This window comes from Coenobita brevimanus, chromosome 51, assembly GCF_032717465.1.
Source record: "Coenobita brevimanus isolate Jiangsu-jjx chromosome 51, ASM3271746v2, whole genome shotgun sequence".
In the NCBI taxonomy this organism is placed as follows: Eukaryota; Metazoa; Arthropoda; class Malacostraca; order Decapoda; family Coenobitidae; genus Coenobita; species Coenobita brevimanus.
In genome coordinates, this window is record NC_137004.1 from 24,505,586 (window position 1) to 24,526,537 (window position 20,952).

Consider the following 20,952-nt stretch of genomic DNA (forward strand, 5'->3'; position numbering starts at 1 on the left):
GGACGGGGATCTTGGGGAGAATTCATTACCCAGGAGGATTGCTTTAGGCGTGGGAAGAAGAGTAGGAGGGGAGAACTGGCGAGGGGAGGAAAGTGGGGATGCGAGGGATATAGGCACGAATGAGGGGAAATTAGGGGGACGTGGGAGAGACTCTGAAAACAGGGAACTTCAAGAAAAGCCACAGGGAAGTGAAAAAGAAAAAGAACCCCTCCAAGAAAAAGCATTCGGAAACGAGAGAAAGAGGAATGATATGGACCTGGAAGCTATTGAAGGGGAGGGGGATGAAGCCTCAGGTCACAGGTCCTACCCAGTACTCCGAAACTCGCGGGCGGAGAGAATATTCAAACAGCGGGAAATACTGACCAAACACAGGACCCAGAGCAACGAGATTGTGAGGCCGAGAGAAGGGACGAACTTAACCATGGACGACAACAGCTACCCGACCCAGCACCAAATCCGCAAGAAGAACGAGAACCAGAGACCAACCGGGTACGGAGTGAACGGCGACGGCTCTCTGTTCCACGTAGGGGTGAATGGAAGTAATATTAGAATGAACTCCCGTGGTACTCAGACCTCCTCTTCTGCTTCTGCTGACGTGCTGGTGCTGGACACAGAGGGGTCAGTTCGAATCCCGTGTTACGTGGTGATCTTCCTGCTGGGCGTGGTGGGCAATACGCTGGTCATCGTCACGCTGCTCCAGAACCGCAAGATGAGGACTATCACCAACGTCTTCCTCCTCAACCTGGTGAGTATCGTGAACAGCTACCCCGGGACACAGGAGAACCACACTATATTTTCTTCCAGTTCTCAAGTAGACCCATTTTCTGTGCTGATATGATTTCCATTTACCAGTCTGAGACAATTTCCATACAGAGAGAGAGATTTCTTTCTGATCTGTGTAGTGGTTTCCAATCCATTTTTTTTTATTCCGATCACAGGAGCTGCTTATAGTTCGTCCATCTGAATTCGACGGAGATTTTCCACCATTTTGCAGCTCATGTCCATTTACCATTCTGACACTATATCTATTCCGAACGATTTACATTATTTCAAGAATTTCCCCAAACAGAACCATCTTTCATACTGATCTATAACCCGTTACCCCAGTCTATACTTCAAAATTTATAAGAGTCCCGTATCGGTCCATATGCCATTTTTTCATGCAAGTTCTCTATTCCATTTTGTTTCCCATGACGACCTGTTCCTCAGTATTTCACTCTGTTACTCTGTTATACTTTGATCCTCCTTATCTCAATGTTCAAACCATTACTCGAGTCCAATTCATTTTTCTATTCCATTTTTTTCCATTCCAGTTCATTTTTCTTTCCAATCCACTTTCCCCATCCGGATGTATTCTTCTTTATTTCAGTTAATGCTTCTGTTTAAATCCACTACTCTACCCAATCCATTTCTTTTTCTTTGCTCGAGCCAATTATTAAAATCAACTAGATTTTCCTGGTGGTACGTGGGGGCGCCCATCACCCATTAACCTGATGTAGTGCTACTTCTTCATGTCTACTGTTTTTTTATCTGTGACTCTCCTCCACTTTTCCTATTTCTCCCATCTTTCTGCCACTATGTGAATTGGGTGGGGAGCAAATGCGGCATCCACCCAGGAATCAAACGTCCACACTAAATCCCGCGACTCGTTATGGCGTGGCGTTTTTAGCCGCATGGGATCATCGATTCACTATACGGGACGGCCCTGCAGGTGCAGTTGCTTGCCTGTGGTTGATGGGTCCGCTCGAACAGACACACTGGGAGAGCACAACAGCTACAACAACAACTCGATTTTCCGTTATTCACATCCATTTTCCATTCCCATCCAACCCAATCTATTTTCTTCACTCGATCCCATTTTTCACGCCACTTCATATTTACATTCCTGTCTATTTTCCACACAAGTTCATTTCCCAGTATTCAAATCTATTTTCCATTCCAATCCATTTTTCTATTCCAGTCACATAAGCCGCCCAGTAGGGACCAGTCAGGCGGCTGCATTCGTCTTCTTTCGTATGTTCTTTTGTTACCTTTTTCCATTTTTTTTTTCATTCTGCTCAGATTTCCATTTCAGTCAAAATCTATTCCAGGCAGTCTTCCATCCTAATCAGTTTTCCATTTCGATTAATATTCCTTTACGATCAATTTCCCATTCCAATCAATTTTCAGCACAAACCAGTTTTTCATTTCAGTTAATTTTTCATCACGAACATTTTCTCTTCTAAACAACTAACTTACCACACTGATCAGTTTTTCATTCCAATCCAGTAAAATTTTCATTCCAACATACTTTCCTTTTCAATCAGTTTTTTTCATTCCAATCATCTTTTCATTCTAGTCAGGTTTCTTTCCAGTCACCTTTCCCATTGAATCAGTTCTTCATTCCAATAAACTTTCCTATTGAATAAGTCTTTCATTCCAATCAACTTTTCATTCCAGTCAATTTTTCACTCCAACCAACTTTTCATTCTGGCTAATTTTCCATTCCAATCCACATTCCTTTTCTGTCAGATTTTAATTCCAATCAACTTTCCATCCTAATCAGCTTTCGACTCCGATCCGGTTCCCATTCCGATCCTCTTCATTTAGAGCTAATGTCACTCTCGTCTCCCGTATTCTTTACTTTAAAACGATTCTCCCAAGTTTGCCACTCCAATAAATTCCGCTGCAATAAAATTTGGTGAGCAAGAGACTGTACCTTACCACTCCCATCTGGTGTTAATGCTTCTAGTTATAATGCTATCAAATTCTGAACGATTTATACACACACACACACACACACACACACACACACACACACACACACACACACACACACACACACACACACACATCTATCTATCTATCTATATACTTGTATATATATATATATATATATATATATATATATATGTGTATATATATATATATATATATATATATATATATATATATATGTGTATATATATATATATATATATATATATATATATATATATATATATATATATGTATATATATATCTATATATATTTCATAGGATGCAAACCGATCTTCCCGCTAAAATTTTGTCACATACTTTTATTCTTTCATTACGGTGGCGTCTTTATTTTGGTTATCTTTAAGTCTATTTTACTTAGTTTTTGTGAAGCTTTCCCAACTGGAGGCAAGAATGACTATAACGCCCTTTCGGGGCTGAAAAGGTTAATGCTAAATAATCAGCTAGTTCACTAGGATGACGTTGTTTTTTCACATTTTATTTTTGCTTCATCAAACCGACTTTATTCGACTTAGGAGAGACTTTCGAACTAGATGGGTCTGATAACACCGTCTATAGCCCCTTCAATACCAGGGCTTTCTCTTGAGCTAATATCTCTGGTGATCGTAAGAATGAAATGAATATAAGTGGCTTCCTTAGGCTTAAGAGATTAATGCCATCTAATTAACCTCTTCATTTCTGTGACTTTTTTCATTCTTGTCATCTCAAAATTATTTCCATCAACTTGGTAGCGTTCTTATAAACTGAAAAAAAATCGTCTGGTAATAGCACTAAAATATATTAGGTCGTAGTCAGAGTGGCAGAATTAGATTACTGTATTGATTTTTCGGTTTTACCATTCCTAGTGTATTTAAATCTCACAAAGTTTAATGAATATTCTGTTCAACAAATGCAGTCCCACTTTAATCCCACTTTTATGTAGAAGTCGGAGTGCAATTAAATTCTTCCATTCTGATCAAATCACATTTAGTTATATTTATTCCGCAGCTTATGTGGGGAACTGGTTATATAATGCCGTAAATCCGATTCTGACAACATACATAACATGTAAGTATCAGGAGGACGTGGAAGCCATTAAAAATATCTAGATTTAACTACTGATATGATGCAGTATTAAACGAGGAGACCCACACAGCAAAAAAAACTAACAATAACAACAATGGAAGTAGTAGTAGTAGTAGTAGTAGTTGTAGTAGTAGTAGTAGTCGTAGTAGGAGTAGTAGTAGCAAGAATAATAACAACCTGCTCAGTACAATTATCACCATTTTCATGTAATTCTTGCTACGTCCAAGCAAATTAGTTCAGTTTAGGCAAGACCTCTCAGAGTGAAAGTGTTAGCTATACCATTCCACTAAGCCCGTCACCACAACGCCACCTTCTTTAGTTCATTCTTTGTACAGCCAGATGGATTTTAGTCAACTTATTGGAAAGTCGTATCGTGGTGACAGGCTCATTGAGTAACACGCAAACAGCTATCCATTCGAAAATTCAAGTACACACACACACACACACACACACACACACACACACACACATTCCGGTCGATCCCTGTCCTTTGACTGATGGTTCTAAAAATTAAATCATTTTTGCCTGACCCTCAACCCTTTTCCCAAGTTTGCTCTGAACTGGATAAACAAATTGATTTTGCTACGTCAACGTTTGAAGCCCGGTGACCTTAAAAAACAAAGCTTTATTCAATAGTTGATCCTTAACCCGTCCACCAAGTTTGACTGAAATCAGATAAAAACTCTATTTCACACACACACACACACACACACACACACACACACACACACACACACACACACACACACACACACACACACACTTTTTTCAGTTTTTTGTTCACCTAGCGGCTCGTCTGCCTATTCATCTACCCTTCACCCGGTCACCTGGCCCTACAGCTCACCTTTTATCTTGGAAAAAACTGAGAATCGTTCATTCTTATATCTGCACGTGTCCCTCTGCATTTTTCGTATTTGCTTCTCTGGGCTTATTTTTGATGGTCCGTTCCCTAAAGCCCAGCAGTGTTCTTTCGTGCCACTTTCCTTCACACTCCACCTGTTTACCGCTGATACCCACCATCCATACTGAATACACAATAACGCTGCCTCACGTAGCACTGGCAACCACTTCCGCCAGGGAAAGCCGTTTTATTTTACTGGTGCTGCGACAAGACGATTTTTATTCTGCTAAGGATACTATTTCCGTACTGGGGGAGTTTTGACACAGCCTCCACTGACTGCTTCATTACAAGTGATAGCCCCTGAATCTGAATAAAACCGACTGGAAATAGCAAAAATAGATACTAAAATACATGATCGAATTGATGGGGTTAACTCTGTACTATGACGATTTTCTTTTTTTTTACGTCAAGTATTACCCGAACAGAAATTTCAATCACCTTATAAAAACTCCCAGTAAATTAAAGGTGGTCTAGAAACAGCTTCCATAATCCCTTCAGAACGAGGATTTTTTCTTTTTACTTCCTTCTTCCAGCCTCCAGACGATTTTAGTTAAGTTTGGAGAACCCCGCAGTACTTGTAGCAAAATGGGTACAAGGAGGGGAATTAATCTGATGAGGTCGAAATATAAATGGTTGAAAAGTGTATCACGTTTTTACATTAGAACTACTGTAAAAAGAAAGGACCTTGGTAGTGAATGTGGTAATCCGTAATCTGATCTCGCCGTGTGTTGTGCCTTCATTTTCATCGTAAAAATACTCGTTCATAATGCCAGGAAATAATGGTAAGGTCGAAAAAGGCAATACCAGCCACAGTACACACACACACACACACACACACACACACACACACACTCAACGAAAATATATAGGTCAAGGTATGGGGGGGGAAATCAGATAAGGTAACCGAGAATTTCCTCCTGACGAAAATACGCGACACCTGATTGGGAACATTATTTACCTCCGACGGACGGTACGAACATGGACGATATTTTTTCCTTACTGGCAAATTGGTCACACTCCCATGAACTTTCGTGATCCTTTCTTTATTATCACATTTATTTTAATTCTCCGGTACAGTGACTTGGTTCATATATTTCATTCTTTTACCTCCAGATAATTTTGTTAGGACTAGATGAGATTTATCAAACTGGAAGAATTGCTGTACATTATAGCCTTTCTTACGCCTTCATTTCTAGATGCTGTTAGCTTGAAAGTAATCGTCTGAATAAGAATACAGTAACAAACACGCCTTCGGGTTAAGGGAACAAATTTTGCGGTTTATTTCGCCGTAGATAGATAAAATTAATGGATTCCTATTGCTAACCTTGCACACGTTCAGCCATACAAAAAGCATATATTCTTTTAATTTCATAAGGTTATTATGTAAATGGATGATATTTCGGGTTATTTTTCACACTGTTAATTTAATGTCCCTCTCCGTCACGTTGTGTGGGGCTTATGTCAGTTTCGTGTACATATTAATCACGAAAAAAGCTCGTTTGTGTGCATAGGGGTGGACTGGTGCGAGTGGGAGTGGGGGAGATGGAATGGTGAATAGAAGAGGAAAGAAGGGATACCAGGAAAAGAGAGGGAAGAACGGGAAATGGGTAGAGAAAGAATGGAGGTGGAAGGACAAGGATGGAGGAGGATGAAAACTGGGTAAGGTGGAAGGGAGAGGAAATGAGTAGGATGGGTAGGAGAATAAGAGGAAATGGGTAGGGTGGAAGGTAGAGGAGGGAGAAAATGATTAGGGTGGAAAGAGAGGCGAGAGGAGGGAAATTGGTAGGTTGGGAAAAGAAGCGTAATAGGTAGGAAGGGAAGAGCGAGAGCTGGGTTGGCCGAGTTGCCAGAAAGGCAGTCTCATCTGTTTTTGTCTGTTACACAGCCACCACTCCGTTTTGTTCGTATGTGTGTTTGTTTGTATAGCAGTGCAAATTATAGAGCAAACGCTCTTTGACTAAGGACACTGAAACTTCAACAGTGTACCAAGAAGCCGAACAGGCAACTAAAATGCTCGTGAGACAGGGGTCAACCACTCACTTGTGGAAGATTTTTTTTTTTTTTTCTCACCATTGATTTGGAACTTTGACTTATGGCCTTCATATACCAACGTGACCTAGATACGGTTAACAGTTACCATCAAAATGAAGAACAGGTTTCTACGTAGAGAATAAAAAAGTAAAAGTCTGAACAGACGGACAGAAAATAAGGATGGGGCAGCGCTTGAGCACAGGTTGACAAAGAACGGTCCGAAGGTCATATCCGGCCTGTCATATAACATGTATCCCGTCACTGCGCTCAGAAATGGAAAATGCTGCAGCAATTTCAGTCTCATAGGATATTTGAAATATATCAAGTGAATGTGCTTCTGCGGAAGGAGAGAGAGGACACTGCCAAAAAAGTTACAAAAGATACTTCTTTTAGTAAACTGCATCTGTTTATATGTTTAGCAGAGTTCCAGTTAACCATAATTCGGAGTAGTCTCTGTCCCCGCTTAATAAAATCGTCAGCCGTTAGCCAGAACAAAGTATCAAATTAACAGTATTCCCTACGGTGTTAGAGTATTATGCTAAACACAGAGACCCTATTGCATATCGCTCTTTTTATGGGAAAAAAGTTCATTGTCCTTTCCTTTGTGTGTGTGTGTGTGTGTGTAATTCACCGGGTAGGTCAAGATCACTTGATGGTCATGATCGTCAGCTTTTACCCTCCCGGAAGGGAGCTGAGAGCTCATTTTGTCCGATCTAGGAGCAAGGCTGTGACCTTCATACACGCACACACCCGTCCCCTTGCTCAAGGGGGACAGTAACCACCCACTTCGTCAGTGAAACTTTTCGCAACCTGAGCGAGGCGCGAACTCCCGTCCACCAGTTGGCAAGCGAGAACGTTACCACTGCACCAGCGAGCGGTGTGTGTGTGTGTGTGTGTGTGTGTGTGTGTGTGTGTGTGTGTGTGTGTGTGTGTGTGTGAGATATTGTTATATCAGCAACAAGTACAGAAATACTAAACAGAAGCAGGGCAATATGAGGGTTTACAAATATAAAATACCATACAGGGCTTCGATAGCGTAAGGCACTTTGCTTGCAAAACTCGTTAGGAATGAAAGGCTGGCCGGGCCGCTCCTAGAGATGCTCCATCATATAAAAATTTGAATATTCTTCATTAATCTTTTGACTGTACTGACACCTTATTAACTCCCGCCAAATTAAGGTGGACGAGTATAATTATGTATTCACCCTTGTATGCCTGACTGTTTGTTTCTCCACGAGAGATATCAAATTTATTGATGGATTTCTATAAAATTTTTAAGATACCTGGGTTATAGGCCAAGGAAGAGCTAATTGTATTTTGGCGATGATCTGAGCTGAATCCCAGTTCTGCGCGTGCGTGCGTGCGTGCGTGCGTGCGTGCGTGTGTGTGTGTGTGTGTGTGTGTGTGTGTGTGTGTGTGTGTGTGTGTGTGTGTCAATGGAACTTAGGGTTTTGGTCTAGGTAAGAGAAGAAAACAGATATGAACTATAAAATTACACGCTCTTATACAAACACATCGATAAACACACCTACGTACATTCATACACACACGCACACACATACACCCACACATACACACATACACCCACACATACATACACACACACAAACACACACAGATAGATATAGTAGCAGATAGAGAGATAGCGAGATAGACTTATATACGAGTATATATATATATATATATATATATATATATATATATATATATATATATAAAGAGAGAGAGAGAGAGAGAGAGAGAGAGAGAGAGAGATGAAAAGCGAGTCAAAATGAAAATAAAAATCCAGGCCAAAAATCCTATAGCTGATGCGAGTACTTCTTTGCGGCTTTACCACGAGGATGTGCCATGGCTGAAATCACTACCACCGAACCACAGCGGCAACTCCCAGCGTATTTACACACTAGTCAGGTTTGCACTTTGACCGATTTACGATAGGTTAAACAAACTGAACTCCGTACTCAGTTTCTAGTTTTGTGTACGAAAGTCGCAGCAACACTTAATGAAGCGCTTGTTTTCCTTAATGAAAATTCCTTTTGAGTTATAATTTTATATTGGGGTATGTTCACGTACGATGACAACGAAGAATATCTAGACTATCAGAACTCAAGACTCTGTAGCAAGCTCATCTGACTTCCATACATAATGAGTGGTTAAATCATTGATTGGTATTACATTCCGGTCCAATAAAATGAATGCATTACGCGAAACACCAAACTCTCGTGGCGCCCGGAGGTTAATTTCCAGCTACACTCGATTTTTTTTTTTTTTACTGGGTCAGGTTTAGATGAGGTTAGTTTAGGCTTGTCTTTTAACATTACGTTATTCTAGGCTGTTAGATTTCGCTTTCGTTAGGTTAAATTATGCTGTTTACTTAGTTTATGTTGGTTTAGGAAAGCATGACCATTCTGGGAGGAGAAAGGTTAGTGTACGATGCAATGGCGGCTTACACTTGAAAAATAAGTCGCCCCAAGCCTTCCTGGTGCCTGTATGGCCAAGCACGTAATGACTATGAAGTGACCTGACCTTGCCAATGTTTGTTTGTTAGGTTTTAGCCCAGGGTACTCATTAACCCCATCATTATGATAACGTCAAGTCTTCATAATTAACATCTTATTACCTCCAGGCAATTTTATCCAGCATATGGCAGCTTTCTCGAAGTGACGGGATTAGAAAGTCTCCATTAACTCCTTCAGAATTATGATGTATTTCACATGTTTTCCTTTTTAAAACCATCAGCTGATTACATGCAGGGTCGGGAAGGCCTCTCGTAGTGAGCGGGAGAAGGGACATGATTGTCAGTCAGCGTTCTGATTCTCCGTTTACATAAGGGGCGTTTTGAACCTAGCGACATAATTTTTCAATCATGGAGAAGTTTTTAATACTCGTCAGCTGTTAACGCTTCAGCACAAGGACTTTTTTTTAATTCCTGCTGCTGTACTGTCAGGCGATTATATCCAATTGTGTGGAGACCTCTCACTGTAAATGAGTTAATTAAGGCAATATATAACTCCTCCAGTCCCTAGGATACTCCAAGATAAAGAAATCATTCGTGCGTAGCACCAATATACCAAAAATAGCAGGTGGGAGTAACGCAGCCGGTAATCGCATTCTTTACCTTTATTCATACTGTTAACTGTATAGCATTTCCGTCAGCGGCGGAAAATAATAATTCTTACTGAGTGGAAATTATGTAAATGAGTAACGCTATGCTTTGTCACCGGCGATTTAGCTTTACTTTTTCTCTTTAAAAATGCGGGCCGAGAGTTTATATCACTCTTGTTTGAAGCTGACATTTGCATGCAGAAATGATCTTGTGATTTGGAAACGTAACTAGCCTCTGAATTAAAAAAAAAATGAAAAATTTTTTTTTTTGTTGTCTTCTTCATTCCTACTTGCCCTGGTAATATTTCAGGACCGAATGGAAACCTGCTATTTTTCATCTTCACTATCCTCATCATCTGCATCATCATCATCATCATCATCATCATCATCATCATCATCATAATCCACATTTCCACCTAAAAATATGAGGTGAGAAAGAATGCAGAAACAAAGAAAACAAGGTGGATCAGTCAGCGCAACACACTAATCCATCAACTGTCCTAAGGGCTGAATATTTGACTCTGCCATGTTGTCATAAAGACTTTGTAGTTACTTGTAGAGAAGTATATTTTAGACTTGTGGTCGAGCGGCTTTTATATCTTGTAGTAGCTTCCCCACCAGATGTCATGTAGTGACGGGAGAGGTAAAGAATAGTATGGGACTATTTTTATTTGTCTTGGAAATATTAAACAGGTCTCTCACACGGAAAGAGTATAAGTCCCGGGTAGCTACCTCCCTGTCTCGCTATCTCTCTCTCTCTCTCTCTGTTCTAAGGCTAATCTCCGTCTCGACCTCTCTCTAGGGTCGCTTGTCTCCTTCTAAACTCTCTTTCCTAATATCTGGTGTAGCAGGGGTGTGTCACGTGTGTTCCTCATGGATGGAAAGCTTAAGGAGCCTGTGTGTGAGTATGTGTGTATATGTGTGTGTGGTTACCAGATCTTTGTTCACGAGAGGACTGCTGACAGCTAACTGCATCATCTCCTTACTGGCCGCTGTCGTCAGCTTTCCTCAGTGTTAAGAGTGTGTAAGCATGTTTAGCACTGCTCGATTCTCGCAGACACAACACCTTCTCATCATCTGACTCCCTGCTTCTATCTGTCTCTCTATCTATCTATTTATCTATCTATCTATTATGTAGTCCTACAATGTAACCTTGACCTTAGACAGATTACTTTCAAAACTCAGATATTTATTCTTGCCTAACCCTTGGTCCTTCCACCAACTTTGGTTCAAATCACATCAAAACGATGCAAACATCATTTAAGACTTCAGAATCTTGGCTTTCCTTGGATGCATACCCATTTACTTACTTTAGTTTTTTTTTACTTTCAAGCTATTTCTAGTCTCATTATTATTATTATTATTATTATTATTATTATTGGCAAGTGTGGGGCAGGGATGAAGGTGAGCAAATATCGGCCTGAGGATCATGCCCGGCCAGGGATGAGATTCGCGAATAAATTTATGATCACTGCCCAGTCACAGCTATATTTTTTTTTTTTTTTTTTTTTTTTTTTTTTTTTTTTTTTTGAAGGGTGGATAAGATGGCGAGTGTCCAAAGTTTTCTCAAGTATCATGATTTTCGTGCAAAAAGAAAATTTAGTTACAAAAGGAAAATTATCAAACTCTGTTAAACGCTTTTGCATGAACGACAAGGAATGAAAAGTGCAGAAACTTTCCAGGTCTTGCTTTTCCTGCGAATGAAAATCTGAAGAACGGGAATGATGATCATAAGTTTGTTTGTGAATCCGGAGCCAGACGGGGGATTTATGTAGCCCGATACTGCGCCCGGCCGAGGCAAAATATTCAAGCAATTTCAGTCGCCAACCCAATTTGTAATGCATCAAACGTAAGCACTTATGAGGTGCTTGTCATGGAACACAGGTACGAAGTATATATATATATATATATATATATATATATATATATATATATATATATATATATATATATATATATATATATATATATATATATGTATATATATATATATATGTATATATATATATATATGTATATATATATATATATATATATATATGTATATATATATATATATATATATATATATATATATATATATATATATATATATATATATATATCGGAACAGAAGATATAATGAAGACATGTTATTTGTCTAAATCTTACCAAAGAGGGCTTTTGCAGTAGAAGAACCAGAAAGTATTATATAAGTTTACTGAGTGCGACGACAAAATATTATAATTTACTGCTACTCTTATAATTCACTATTATTTCTAAACTGCATTATGTTGCTCAGCTGAAACCTCTACCAGCGTGGACCAGTAAGCTTGCCAAGATTTTGGAAGTGTAATAACTTGCCATCCCTGGTGTGGGCGCGGGGATGTAGAACAAAGAGGCAATTTGCCCTGAGACTCAACAAGGATCTAAACAATTTTTCCTAATACATTTTGGTGAGTATTTTGAATGACAAAGTATAGGGTTAACGCAATATTTGTTCATTCTGATTAGTGGCACTGTAAATAATACATTACAGTACCTATGAATTTTCCGTCCTTCGTTTCATACAATAAAGCCAGAAAATGTAACTTTCTTGTTGACTACACACTGATACAGCACTACTTACTCATTTTAAACCACTTCAGTACGAAAGGTTTCTTGTAAGTTAATTATCATGGTCTCGCAGACAACAGGAAGAGTAATAAAAAAGTCAATGTAATGAAAGGTTTAATGGATAGTGTTTATGACCCAGGCTGACAGGTCACCCTTTAAGAGGTGAATTTTCCTGCAGTTTAAAATGGCTACCCTTTTTTAGTATGATCACGTCCATTTTGTCATTATTTTTTCTACCCTCAGCAATGTTATTTGCGCAATATTAGGAGAGACGACAGTAGTGAAGGAGCTAGATTAGTCCTTTACTACAAGAAGGCCATCCCAGGACTAATAAAATCATATGGTGGCAACAAGAATACAGCTAGAAAAGAGTCATCGTAGTCAAGGAGTTAACACAAAAATCGGTAACAATAATGGCATCTGCGCGGATCATGGGAAACTAGAACACACACACACACACACACACACACACACACACACACACACACACACACAAGGTGTATATACATGCACACAAAGACCCACTCTGAGTCTGACACATTACCATCCCAATACTCCCACACATACACACACTCACAGGCACGCGCACGCACAGTCAAACAAACATACATTTACACAAACACATTCACGAGCAACTACACAAACACATAGAAACATAAACCACACACTTACATAAGATCACACCCACACAGTCGCCCCCTCCATCCTCCGACATACACACAATGTTCATTTTCTTCTTATGCCAGCTCTTTCTTATCCTCCCAAAAGAAGAAACAGTTGACTATAAACAACATGCATCTGAAAACTGCATCATCCTCTACCCTAAAAAAAAAAGAAAAAAGGAAAGAAAGAAATACAGAATATTACAAAACAGAAGCAGAGGAAGAAAGAATATGTGTGAGACGAAAACCTGTGGGCGGTGTCTGCGCTGACGAATTCATATTAACCTTCGATCCAATAACGCAGCAGTGAGTCCAAAGGCCGTTTTCTCGCTGGCTACGGAGGTTCCCTAGCATCTCCTCCTCAGTGATTCATCTTGCGTAGTATACTTTTCTGTTCGCCTATACTGGTCATTACTTATGACTTTCCGATAGGGACTAAACTGTGAAATTAAATTTTAACGTACCAGGTACAAAAATAAACTAATGAAAAAGGGGGATACGGAGCCTCTTGAACGCACAACAATATGAAACATTACACAGGACCAGACACCTGCCACAGGTTTAAGGACCAGACACCTGCCAAAAGGTTAAGGTTAATAATGCTATGAAACTGGTAACTTCCCAATCGCTTTCTCTAACGACACTTCAGATTTAAAAACGATTATTTTTTTTTTAGCTCATCCTCATCGTCCTTACATAATTTCCCAATAATAAATGGGGCGAGGAGGCAGCAGTAACACAGGAGAAGGAAACAATAAAACAACTACCGAGTGCCCAATGGAACACACTATATAGCCATTCACATATCATTCAAGCCTATTGAATTCTCGTTAATTCGATGAATATTATACTGATATTGTTAAACACAGCCACCGTGTTCCACTGAAAGCAAACCTATAAGTGTTGACCCCAGCTGTGAACAATGAAATTGTACTGGCTTCTGAAAGAGAATATGTACGGGTCATCAGAACCTATTAGACTGTGAAAAATACATGCAGTTTTATTATGCTGAGCTGATATCATTGTATCGTGACTGGTGAAAACATTTCATGCCAGTTTTCCCTTTCTCATTGACTGTTGAAAAACAGACACTGAAAAAATAAGGGACACACAAAGAGTGGAACACCCACGCTCACCAACTAGTCTAAGAGCCGAATATTTGACTCTGCCTTGTGACTCTGACCTTTCACTGATTACTCTCAAAATCTAATTACTTTATATTGCCGATACATTAACATTTCCACCAGATTTGATTCACATCACATCACAGCTCTTTGATTTACTTCGTCCAGTGACCCTGACATTTGACCCTTCCCTGTGATCTTGACCTTCGGCTGATTTTTCTCAAAGCCTTTTTACTCTTGTTTCAACTTGAACCCCTCCACAAAGTTTAGTCTCTACCATACAAAAACTGTTTAAGTTGACCTTACTTTGTATCCTAAACCTTCAGCCAGTTGTCATTAAAAAAAAAAGTTGTGTGATCCTCATTTAATACACCTAAAATGATTCAAATCTGATAAAATCTGTTCTAGTTATTTAGTTCATATACAGACACACTGATCGAACTTTGACCTTGCCCTGTGACCTTCACCTCTGACTGACTGTTCTCAAACTTGATTCACTTCGATCTTGCCTGACGCTTAACTCCACAAGTTTGTTTCGAATCAGATCAAAACTATTTAAGATGACCTTGCCCTGTGATCTTGGCCTTTGACATTTCTCTGTAATTTTTCCTTCTGACTTTTCTCAAAATCGACTCCTTTGATTCTTTCCTCAACGCTTTCACAAATTTTGATCTAAATCTGAGGAAACTTTTTAAGATGACCTTGCCCTATGTCCTTGACCTTTGATCTATGGTTCCCAGAAACAGGACACTTACTCTTTGTCTTGATCCTCAATCATCCCACCAAGTTTTGTTAAAATCGTATCAAAAGTGCTTTGAGTTACTTGGCAACGAACATACACACGGGCCATACTTTGACCTTGCCCTGTAACCCTGACTTCTGACTGAGCGCTTTCAAAATTGACTAATTTAATTCTTTAGTTTTCTGCATCTTTTTTCCGAAGTTTGATCTAAACTGGATAAAAACTGTTTACGCTGATTTTGCCAGGTAAACGTTCGATCTAGGCCTGTCACCTGTGTGTGTGTGTGTGTGTGTGTGTGTGTGTGTGTGTGTGTGTGTGTGTGAACTCGTTGAGTCATCGTGCTGCTACCAGTGAGACAGATTACATTTTGGTGGGTGGGTGAGTGAATGGGGGAAAGTATGTCCATTGGGGACCAGGTCTACGGCGTAAATGAACAGGTTCATAGGGGAAGTAGGTCTTTGGGGGATTAAGTCCTCGAGGAATGAAACCAAGTGGAAACAATGATCACACTGGTTAAAAATACCGCAGATTCACTGGGGAAACACGTCCGTGGGAGGAAAATGGGCTAGTGTGGGCATCTGGCGTTTCCCCATAGTGAGATAAGGGGTCAGTAAGGGGAAACAGTTTCATGAAAAAAATATCACCATGTGGGGAAATAAGTTTATGGCGTATATACATCCAGGCGGAAAGTAGTCCAGGCTAGGTATTGAGTTCATGGTGGAAATTAGGTCCACGAGGAAAAATGGCCCATGAGTAAAATTTGTCCTTGGGGAAAAATATGTCCGTCGGAAAAAGTCCATGGGAAATATAGTCCTGTGGGGGCAACGGGTTCATGATGATACTAGGTACATAACTTAAACAGGTCCATGAAGGGAATTAAGTCCACGGAGAATTATCGTGCCATGGAGAAAAACAGTTGGCTAGTGCGGAAACAGGCTTGTGGGGGAAAATTAATGGGTGGGAGGGTTGAGCCATAAGGGGAGTCGTCGGCGAAGGGCTTATGTAACACGTACTTGTGTGTTTTTTTTTTTTTCATCTGATGGAAATTGGTCACCTGCACAATTTCAGTACACTAACTCGTGGTTGCATGAAATTTAATGAATTTTGGTTATGAGGTAAGAATGAGTCTCTTTGGTTACTAGACAAATAAAACCTTCAGTCTACTCTTCGCCATTAGTCGAGCTAAAAGGGAGTTCAGGATTTTTGTCAGGTCAGATAAAACGCACTAAAGTCATCAAAATATAAATCCAGAAACAATCAGGACACATTTTTGACGACTACATTGAACTCATGAATACAACATATATTTTCTTAATGACCGAGCATTGACGCGATACACAAATAGCACGAAAATATGGAGTGTTGTTAAGGCTTTTTATTTCCCAGGCAACTGCAGGGAATAAAGAACACCGTAATGGCAATACATGCTTGCACAGAAGCGCACACTCAATCACACACACACACACACACACACACACACACACACACACACACACACACACACACACACACACACACAGAACCGCACGCAGGCGGAATATAAAAAGGAAAATTAACTGCAAGAGTTAAAAGAAAAAAAAATCAGTGAGAAAAATGCGTAACTGATGCAAGTATTTCCGCGCGACTGTACCACGAGTGAACTGACATGGGTAAATCACTACCGGGTATCACCGAACCAGCGCTGCATCTCCCAAAGGATGCACACACGGGCTCGGGTTGCACTTGTGTCCAATTCACGAAAAGTTAAACGAACTGAAGTCCGCATTCAATTTTTAGTACTATGTTTCGAACTTCGATCTGATACTTCATGAAGAGTAATGATTTTTTTTTTTTTTTTAAGCTAGTGATCGTATCGGTTTCTTATGAATGTATCAGTGTATGCATGAATCTATGTTAAAACTGTATATCATGGGCGCCCGATCTGATCTCTATGAAAACTGGCACATACCTTGTGTAATCTTGAAAAAAAAAAAAAAAGTGATACGATCTTGGTGTACTGCAGATGAATCATAACTTTAAGCTCTCGCGTCAAAGTCAAAGTTCAGGGTGTGGAATATTATCTTATGAACGCTGGCAACGACCTGGTTCAAAACTAGCAGGTACACTCAACAAAAAAAGTCCTGCGCAGCTCAAAATCGCCATCTGATCCTGAAGCATCTGAGTTTGAGAAATGAAACAGAGGATAGTAGTAGTTTTACTCAAGCTTCAGATGCTTCAGGGTTTACTGCGACTGTGTGCTGCGCAAGACTTTTGTTGCTGAGTGTACAGTAAGCAACAATAATCGTGTCGTGAAATTTGGTGAAAACATAAGCTAACGGGCTAAGCGTCTGTTACATTCCGCCGTCTGTCAAACGGACGGTTCATAATGTTTCACGAATTACATTTAATCTTCGGACAAAACCGCGACACGACTACTGTTGCTCACTGTACATTGTGTGTGTGGTTGAGGGAAAAATGATTCATCTTCAGTGGAGATCAATCAAAGGTCAAGGTCACGGGACAATGTCCGAGTTCGGGTGTGGCGTCGCTGTCCTTCTAAGCACTTCTGAACTAGCTTGTTATTGCTAGTTTGCTACTGCTTCATCGTTTATTTTCCCCTCAATAGAGCAGAGGCCCGGGGCTAGACTACTCATGCAAGACTGACAAGCAGCATTATGTGAACAATATACACTAACCACTTCCCGAATTTAAACCTTTATATACCACACCCTGCTGGAGAGCCTTCATCCACTAAACCACCATGCTTTTGACTTGCTGTGTATTTTTGCCATTCATGTTCTACCCCAGCTGTGAACACGAAGCTTACTACGTTGGCTTATGAACATTTGCCACAATGAGAAATAAGAGTCAGAGATGATATGAACCCATCAACCTGCAGAACTCATCTGACATCGTTAAAAGATGACTTTTCAAAAGAGCTGTTGGTATCTCCTTGCATCCAGACTGGTTGGATATATTAGCCTGCTCATAACACTGCCCCAACGGCTGCCGGAGGTAATAATTCTCAACTGCAGTCGATTTTTCTCATTTCGGGAGGGTCGAGTTTAGGTGAGGCGTGGCTCTTCCTGTCAGGTTAGGTTAGGTTTGGGTGTTACTGTTAGGTTAGGCTAGATTAGACTAAGTTGTTAGCAAATTTTCAGCTTAGGTTAGGTGAAGGTTAAATAAAATAACCACGATCGGAATGGGAAGTGAGAGCTTGGAGTGCATTGCTGTGGTGACTTACGGTTGAAAAATATGCCTACAGAAGGAGTCCTAGTGCCCGTAAGGCCAGGTACGTAACTACTGTGAACCGACTAAATTAAAATATGTAAGACTGTTTGACTTCAGCATAACAACTTTACCGGAATGAATTTTAAAATATATATCCTTGTTACCTCCAGGCAGTTTTATTCATCTTATGGGAATCTCTTTGTACCGATGGGGTAAGAAGCAATATCCATTAACCTTTGCGGTTTAATATTACTTTTCGCTGTGTGTGTGTGTGTGTGTGTGTGTGTGTGTGTGTGTGTGTGTGTGTGTGTGTGTTTTACTCGACACCACCAGTCGATTACATTCACGTTGGGGAAGGTCTCTCGTAGTGACTGTGTTTAGGCGATGTTTGCAAATGCTGTCACTGATTCTATATGTACATGAGAGGCGCTGTGACCCTCGACGGTATTTATTTTGTCGTGGGTAGATCTGCCACACGTCAGCTTCTTACCCACTTCGGTGCTATGGTGTTTCTTATCTCGCACTAAAACCGGACCATTTTACTACCCTATATGGAGAGATGTAATAGTGATGTGGTTGATTTAGCCCCTCCAGTTCAAAGTCTTTCCAGAGATTAATGATTGTTTGGTGATTGCAAGAACAAGCCAAAAACAAATACGTCGTCATAAGAGGCACCAAACTGCTTGCTATCCTACATTTCCACTTTAAGTCAACGTACATCTGTCGGAGGATAAGACATAATACCCTTACAGCAGTGAGGAATTATGTAAAAGGCTGATTGCATTCGTCATTGGTGCAGATATATCAATTTCCTCTGTCTAAAATGCAAAGCGAGACGAGATGATTTTCACTGGAAGCTAACTTTTTCAGACCATGCTATCAAGGTAAAATGTTAATTATAATGTCTACAACTTTCGAACACCATTGTTTGTCACAGCTGTTTCTTTCGTTCCTGCTTGTCTGTGTAATATCTCAGGACCTAAACATTAATCATCATCATCATCATCATCATCATCATCAACATCGGTCACACTCGACCAAGCATAGGACATAAGTAGTAAAAGCCTACCAGTGGCAAAATACTTAAGGATTCCAGTTTCATACGGAATCTGAAATACATGTTAGGCTTGTAGTTTCTCGGAGGATATAAGGTACCCGTATCTACGATGAGCGTCTAGAGATAATGGAGAGAGACAGACAAATGGGTAAGTCCTAAAGCGTTTGAGGTTGATGTGAAGGTGTCTGAAATTCTTGGGAGTACCTTGAGGTTGTTTGGGCATGTGGAACAAATATAGGGAAAGGCTGACAGGGACAGTGTGTGTGAGTGAAGCAAAAGGAGAGGAGGGAGGGGGGGCTATGGGGATGGGGTGAAGCAACGAAGTAGAGAGATGTGTAAGAATGGTGTGGGTAGGAGGGAGAGTTTCCTGTTGGTGGGTGAAAGAACGATGTGGAAACGATTTGTTCGTGACCATCCCTTCCGACATTAAGGTGTCTGACTACAGATGAATACTTTATTACATCTCAAAAATCTGTTCATTTTCTTTTCCCAAGTTCCATTCATATGAATTACATTCTCTGTATTTTATGCATATACGAATATAAAACACTTGTCTGTATTACAGTTATAGTTGTTTTATAAATTTCATGCAATTTTCAAACGATTTTGCTCAGCTAAAGGGAAACCTCTCGCACCAAAAGGGTTAAAAAAAAATATTAATATTTGCTATCTCCAGGCTGTTTATTTTAGCTCACTGGAAACCTCTAGTAGCGCTGGGGTTAAGTGTGTGGCCAAGGAAGATTGCCAAGATTGTGGAAATGTCTCTCCAAAGTAATTGTCCTCCCCTGGTGTGTGTGTGTGTGTGTGTGTGTGTGTGTGTGTGTGTGTGTGTGTGTGTGTGTGTGTGTGTGTGTGTGTGTGTGCAATACCACACACATACGCACACGAACACACACACACACACACACACACACACACACACACACACACACACACACACACACACACACACACAATCATACAAACGCATTTACAAAAACATTTGCTTGCCCACACCCACACCAACACACACACACACACACACACACACACACACACACAATCATACAAACGCATTTACAAACACATTTGCTCGCCCACACCCACACCAACACACACACACACACACACACACACACACACACACACACACACACACACACACAAACACACACACACACATGAATATTAGCAAACACACTCATATAAACACGCAGCCATAGACCTACACTGATCATGACACCAACATCTCCACATCTAAGCTGCACACATCCACATAACTCCCTACCATCCACATACACTGATCATTTTCCATTAACGCCAGCTGAACATCAACAACACACACACACACACACACACACACACACACACACACACACACACAAAAGCTCATGGCAAAAGATAATAACGAAATTAAAAAAATGACAACTACCCTGTACAAGGCAACCCACTGCCCCCTCAGAAAAAAAAAAATAATAATGAACGAAAATATGACGGAAAAATCAGGCATCCGAGGCGAGAATTTCAGAGGCGAGAACATGTGGAAAGTGTCTGCTGTGTGGATTTCATTATGTTGCCCTTTGATCCACTCACGCTACGACGGAATCAAATCTCCACACGGGTGAAGTTAAGAGTTCGGCTCACGCATTGACCTATACACGAAAAGTCTGAGATTAATACTGATATGAATTTATTAACTCCACACTTATTTTCTAACTTCAAA

At 40.2% G+C, this 20,952-nt stretch overlaps 1 protein-coding gene across 1 annotated transcript in view; it reads left to right on the forward strand.

Annotated features, from left to right (window-relative positions):
- Positions 1-250: 250 nt before the first annotated feature.
- Positions 251-20,952, forward strand: part of LOC145400187 (cholecystokinin receptor type A-like) — a 214,795-nt gene continuing 194,093 nt past the window's right edge. The window contains exon 1 of the mRNA XM_080272700.1: positions 251-745. Within this exon, the coding sequence (XP_080128826.1) occupies positions 251-745 (495 nt within the window). The remainder of the gene's footprint in view (positions 746-20,952) is intronic.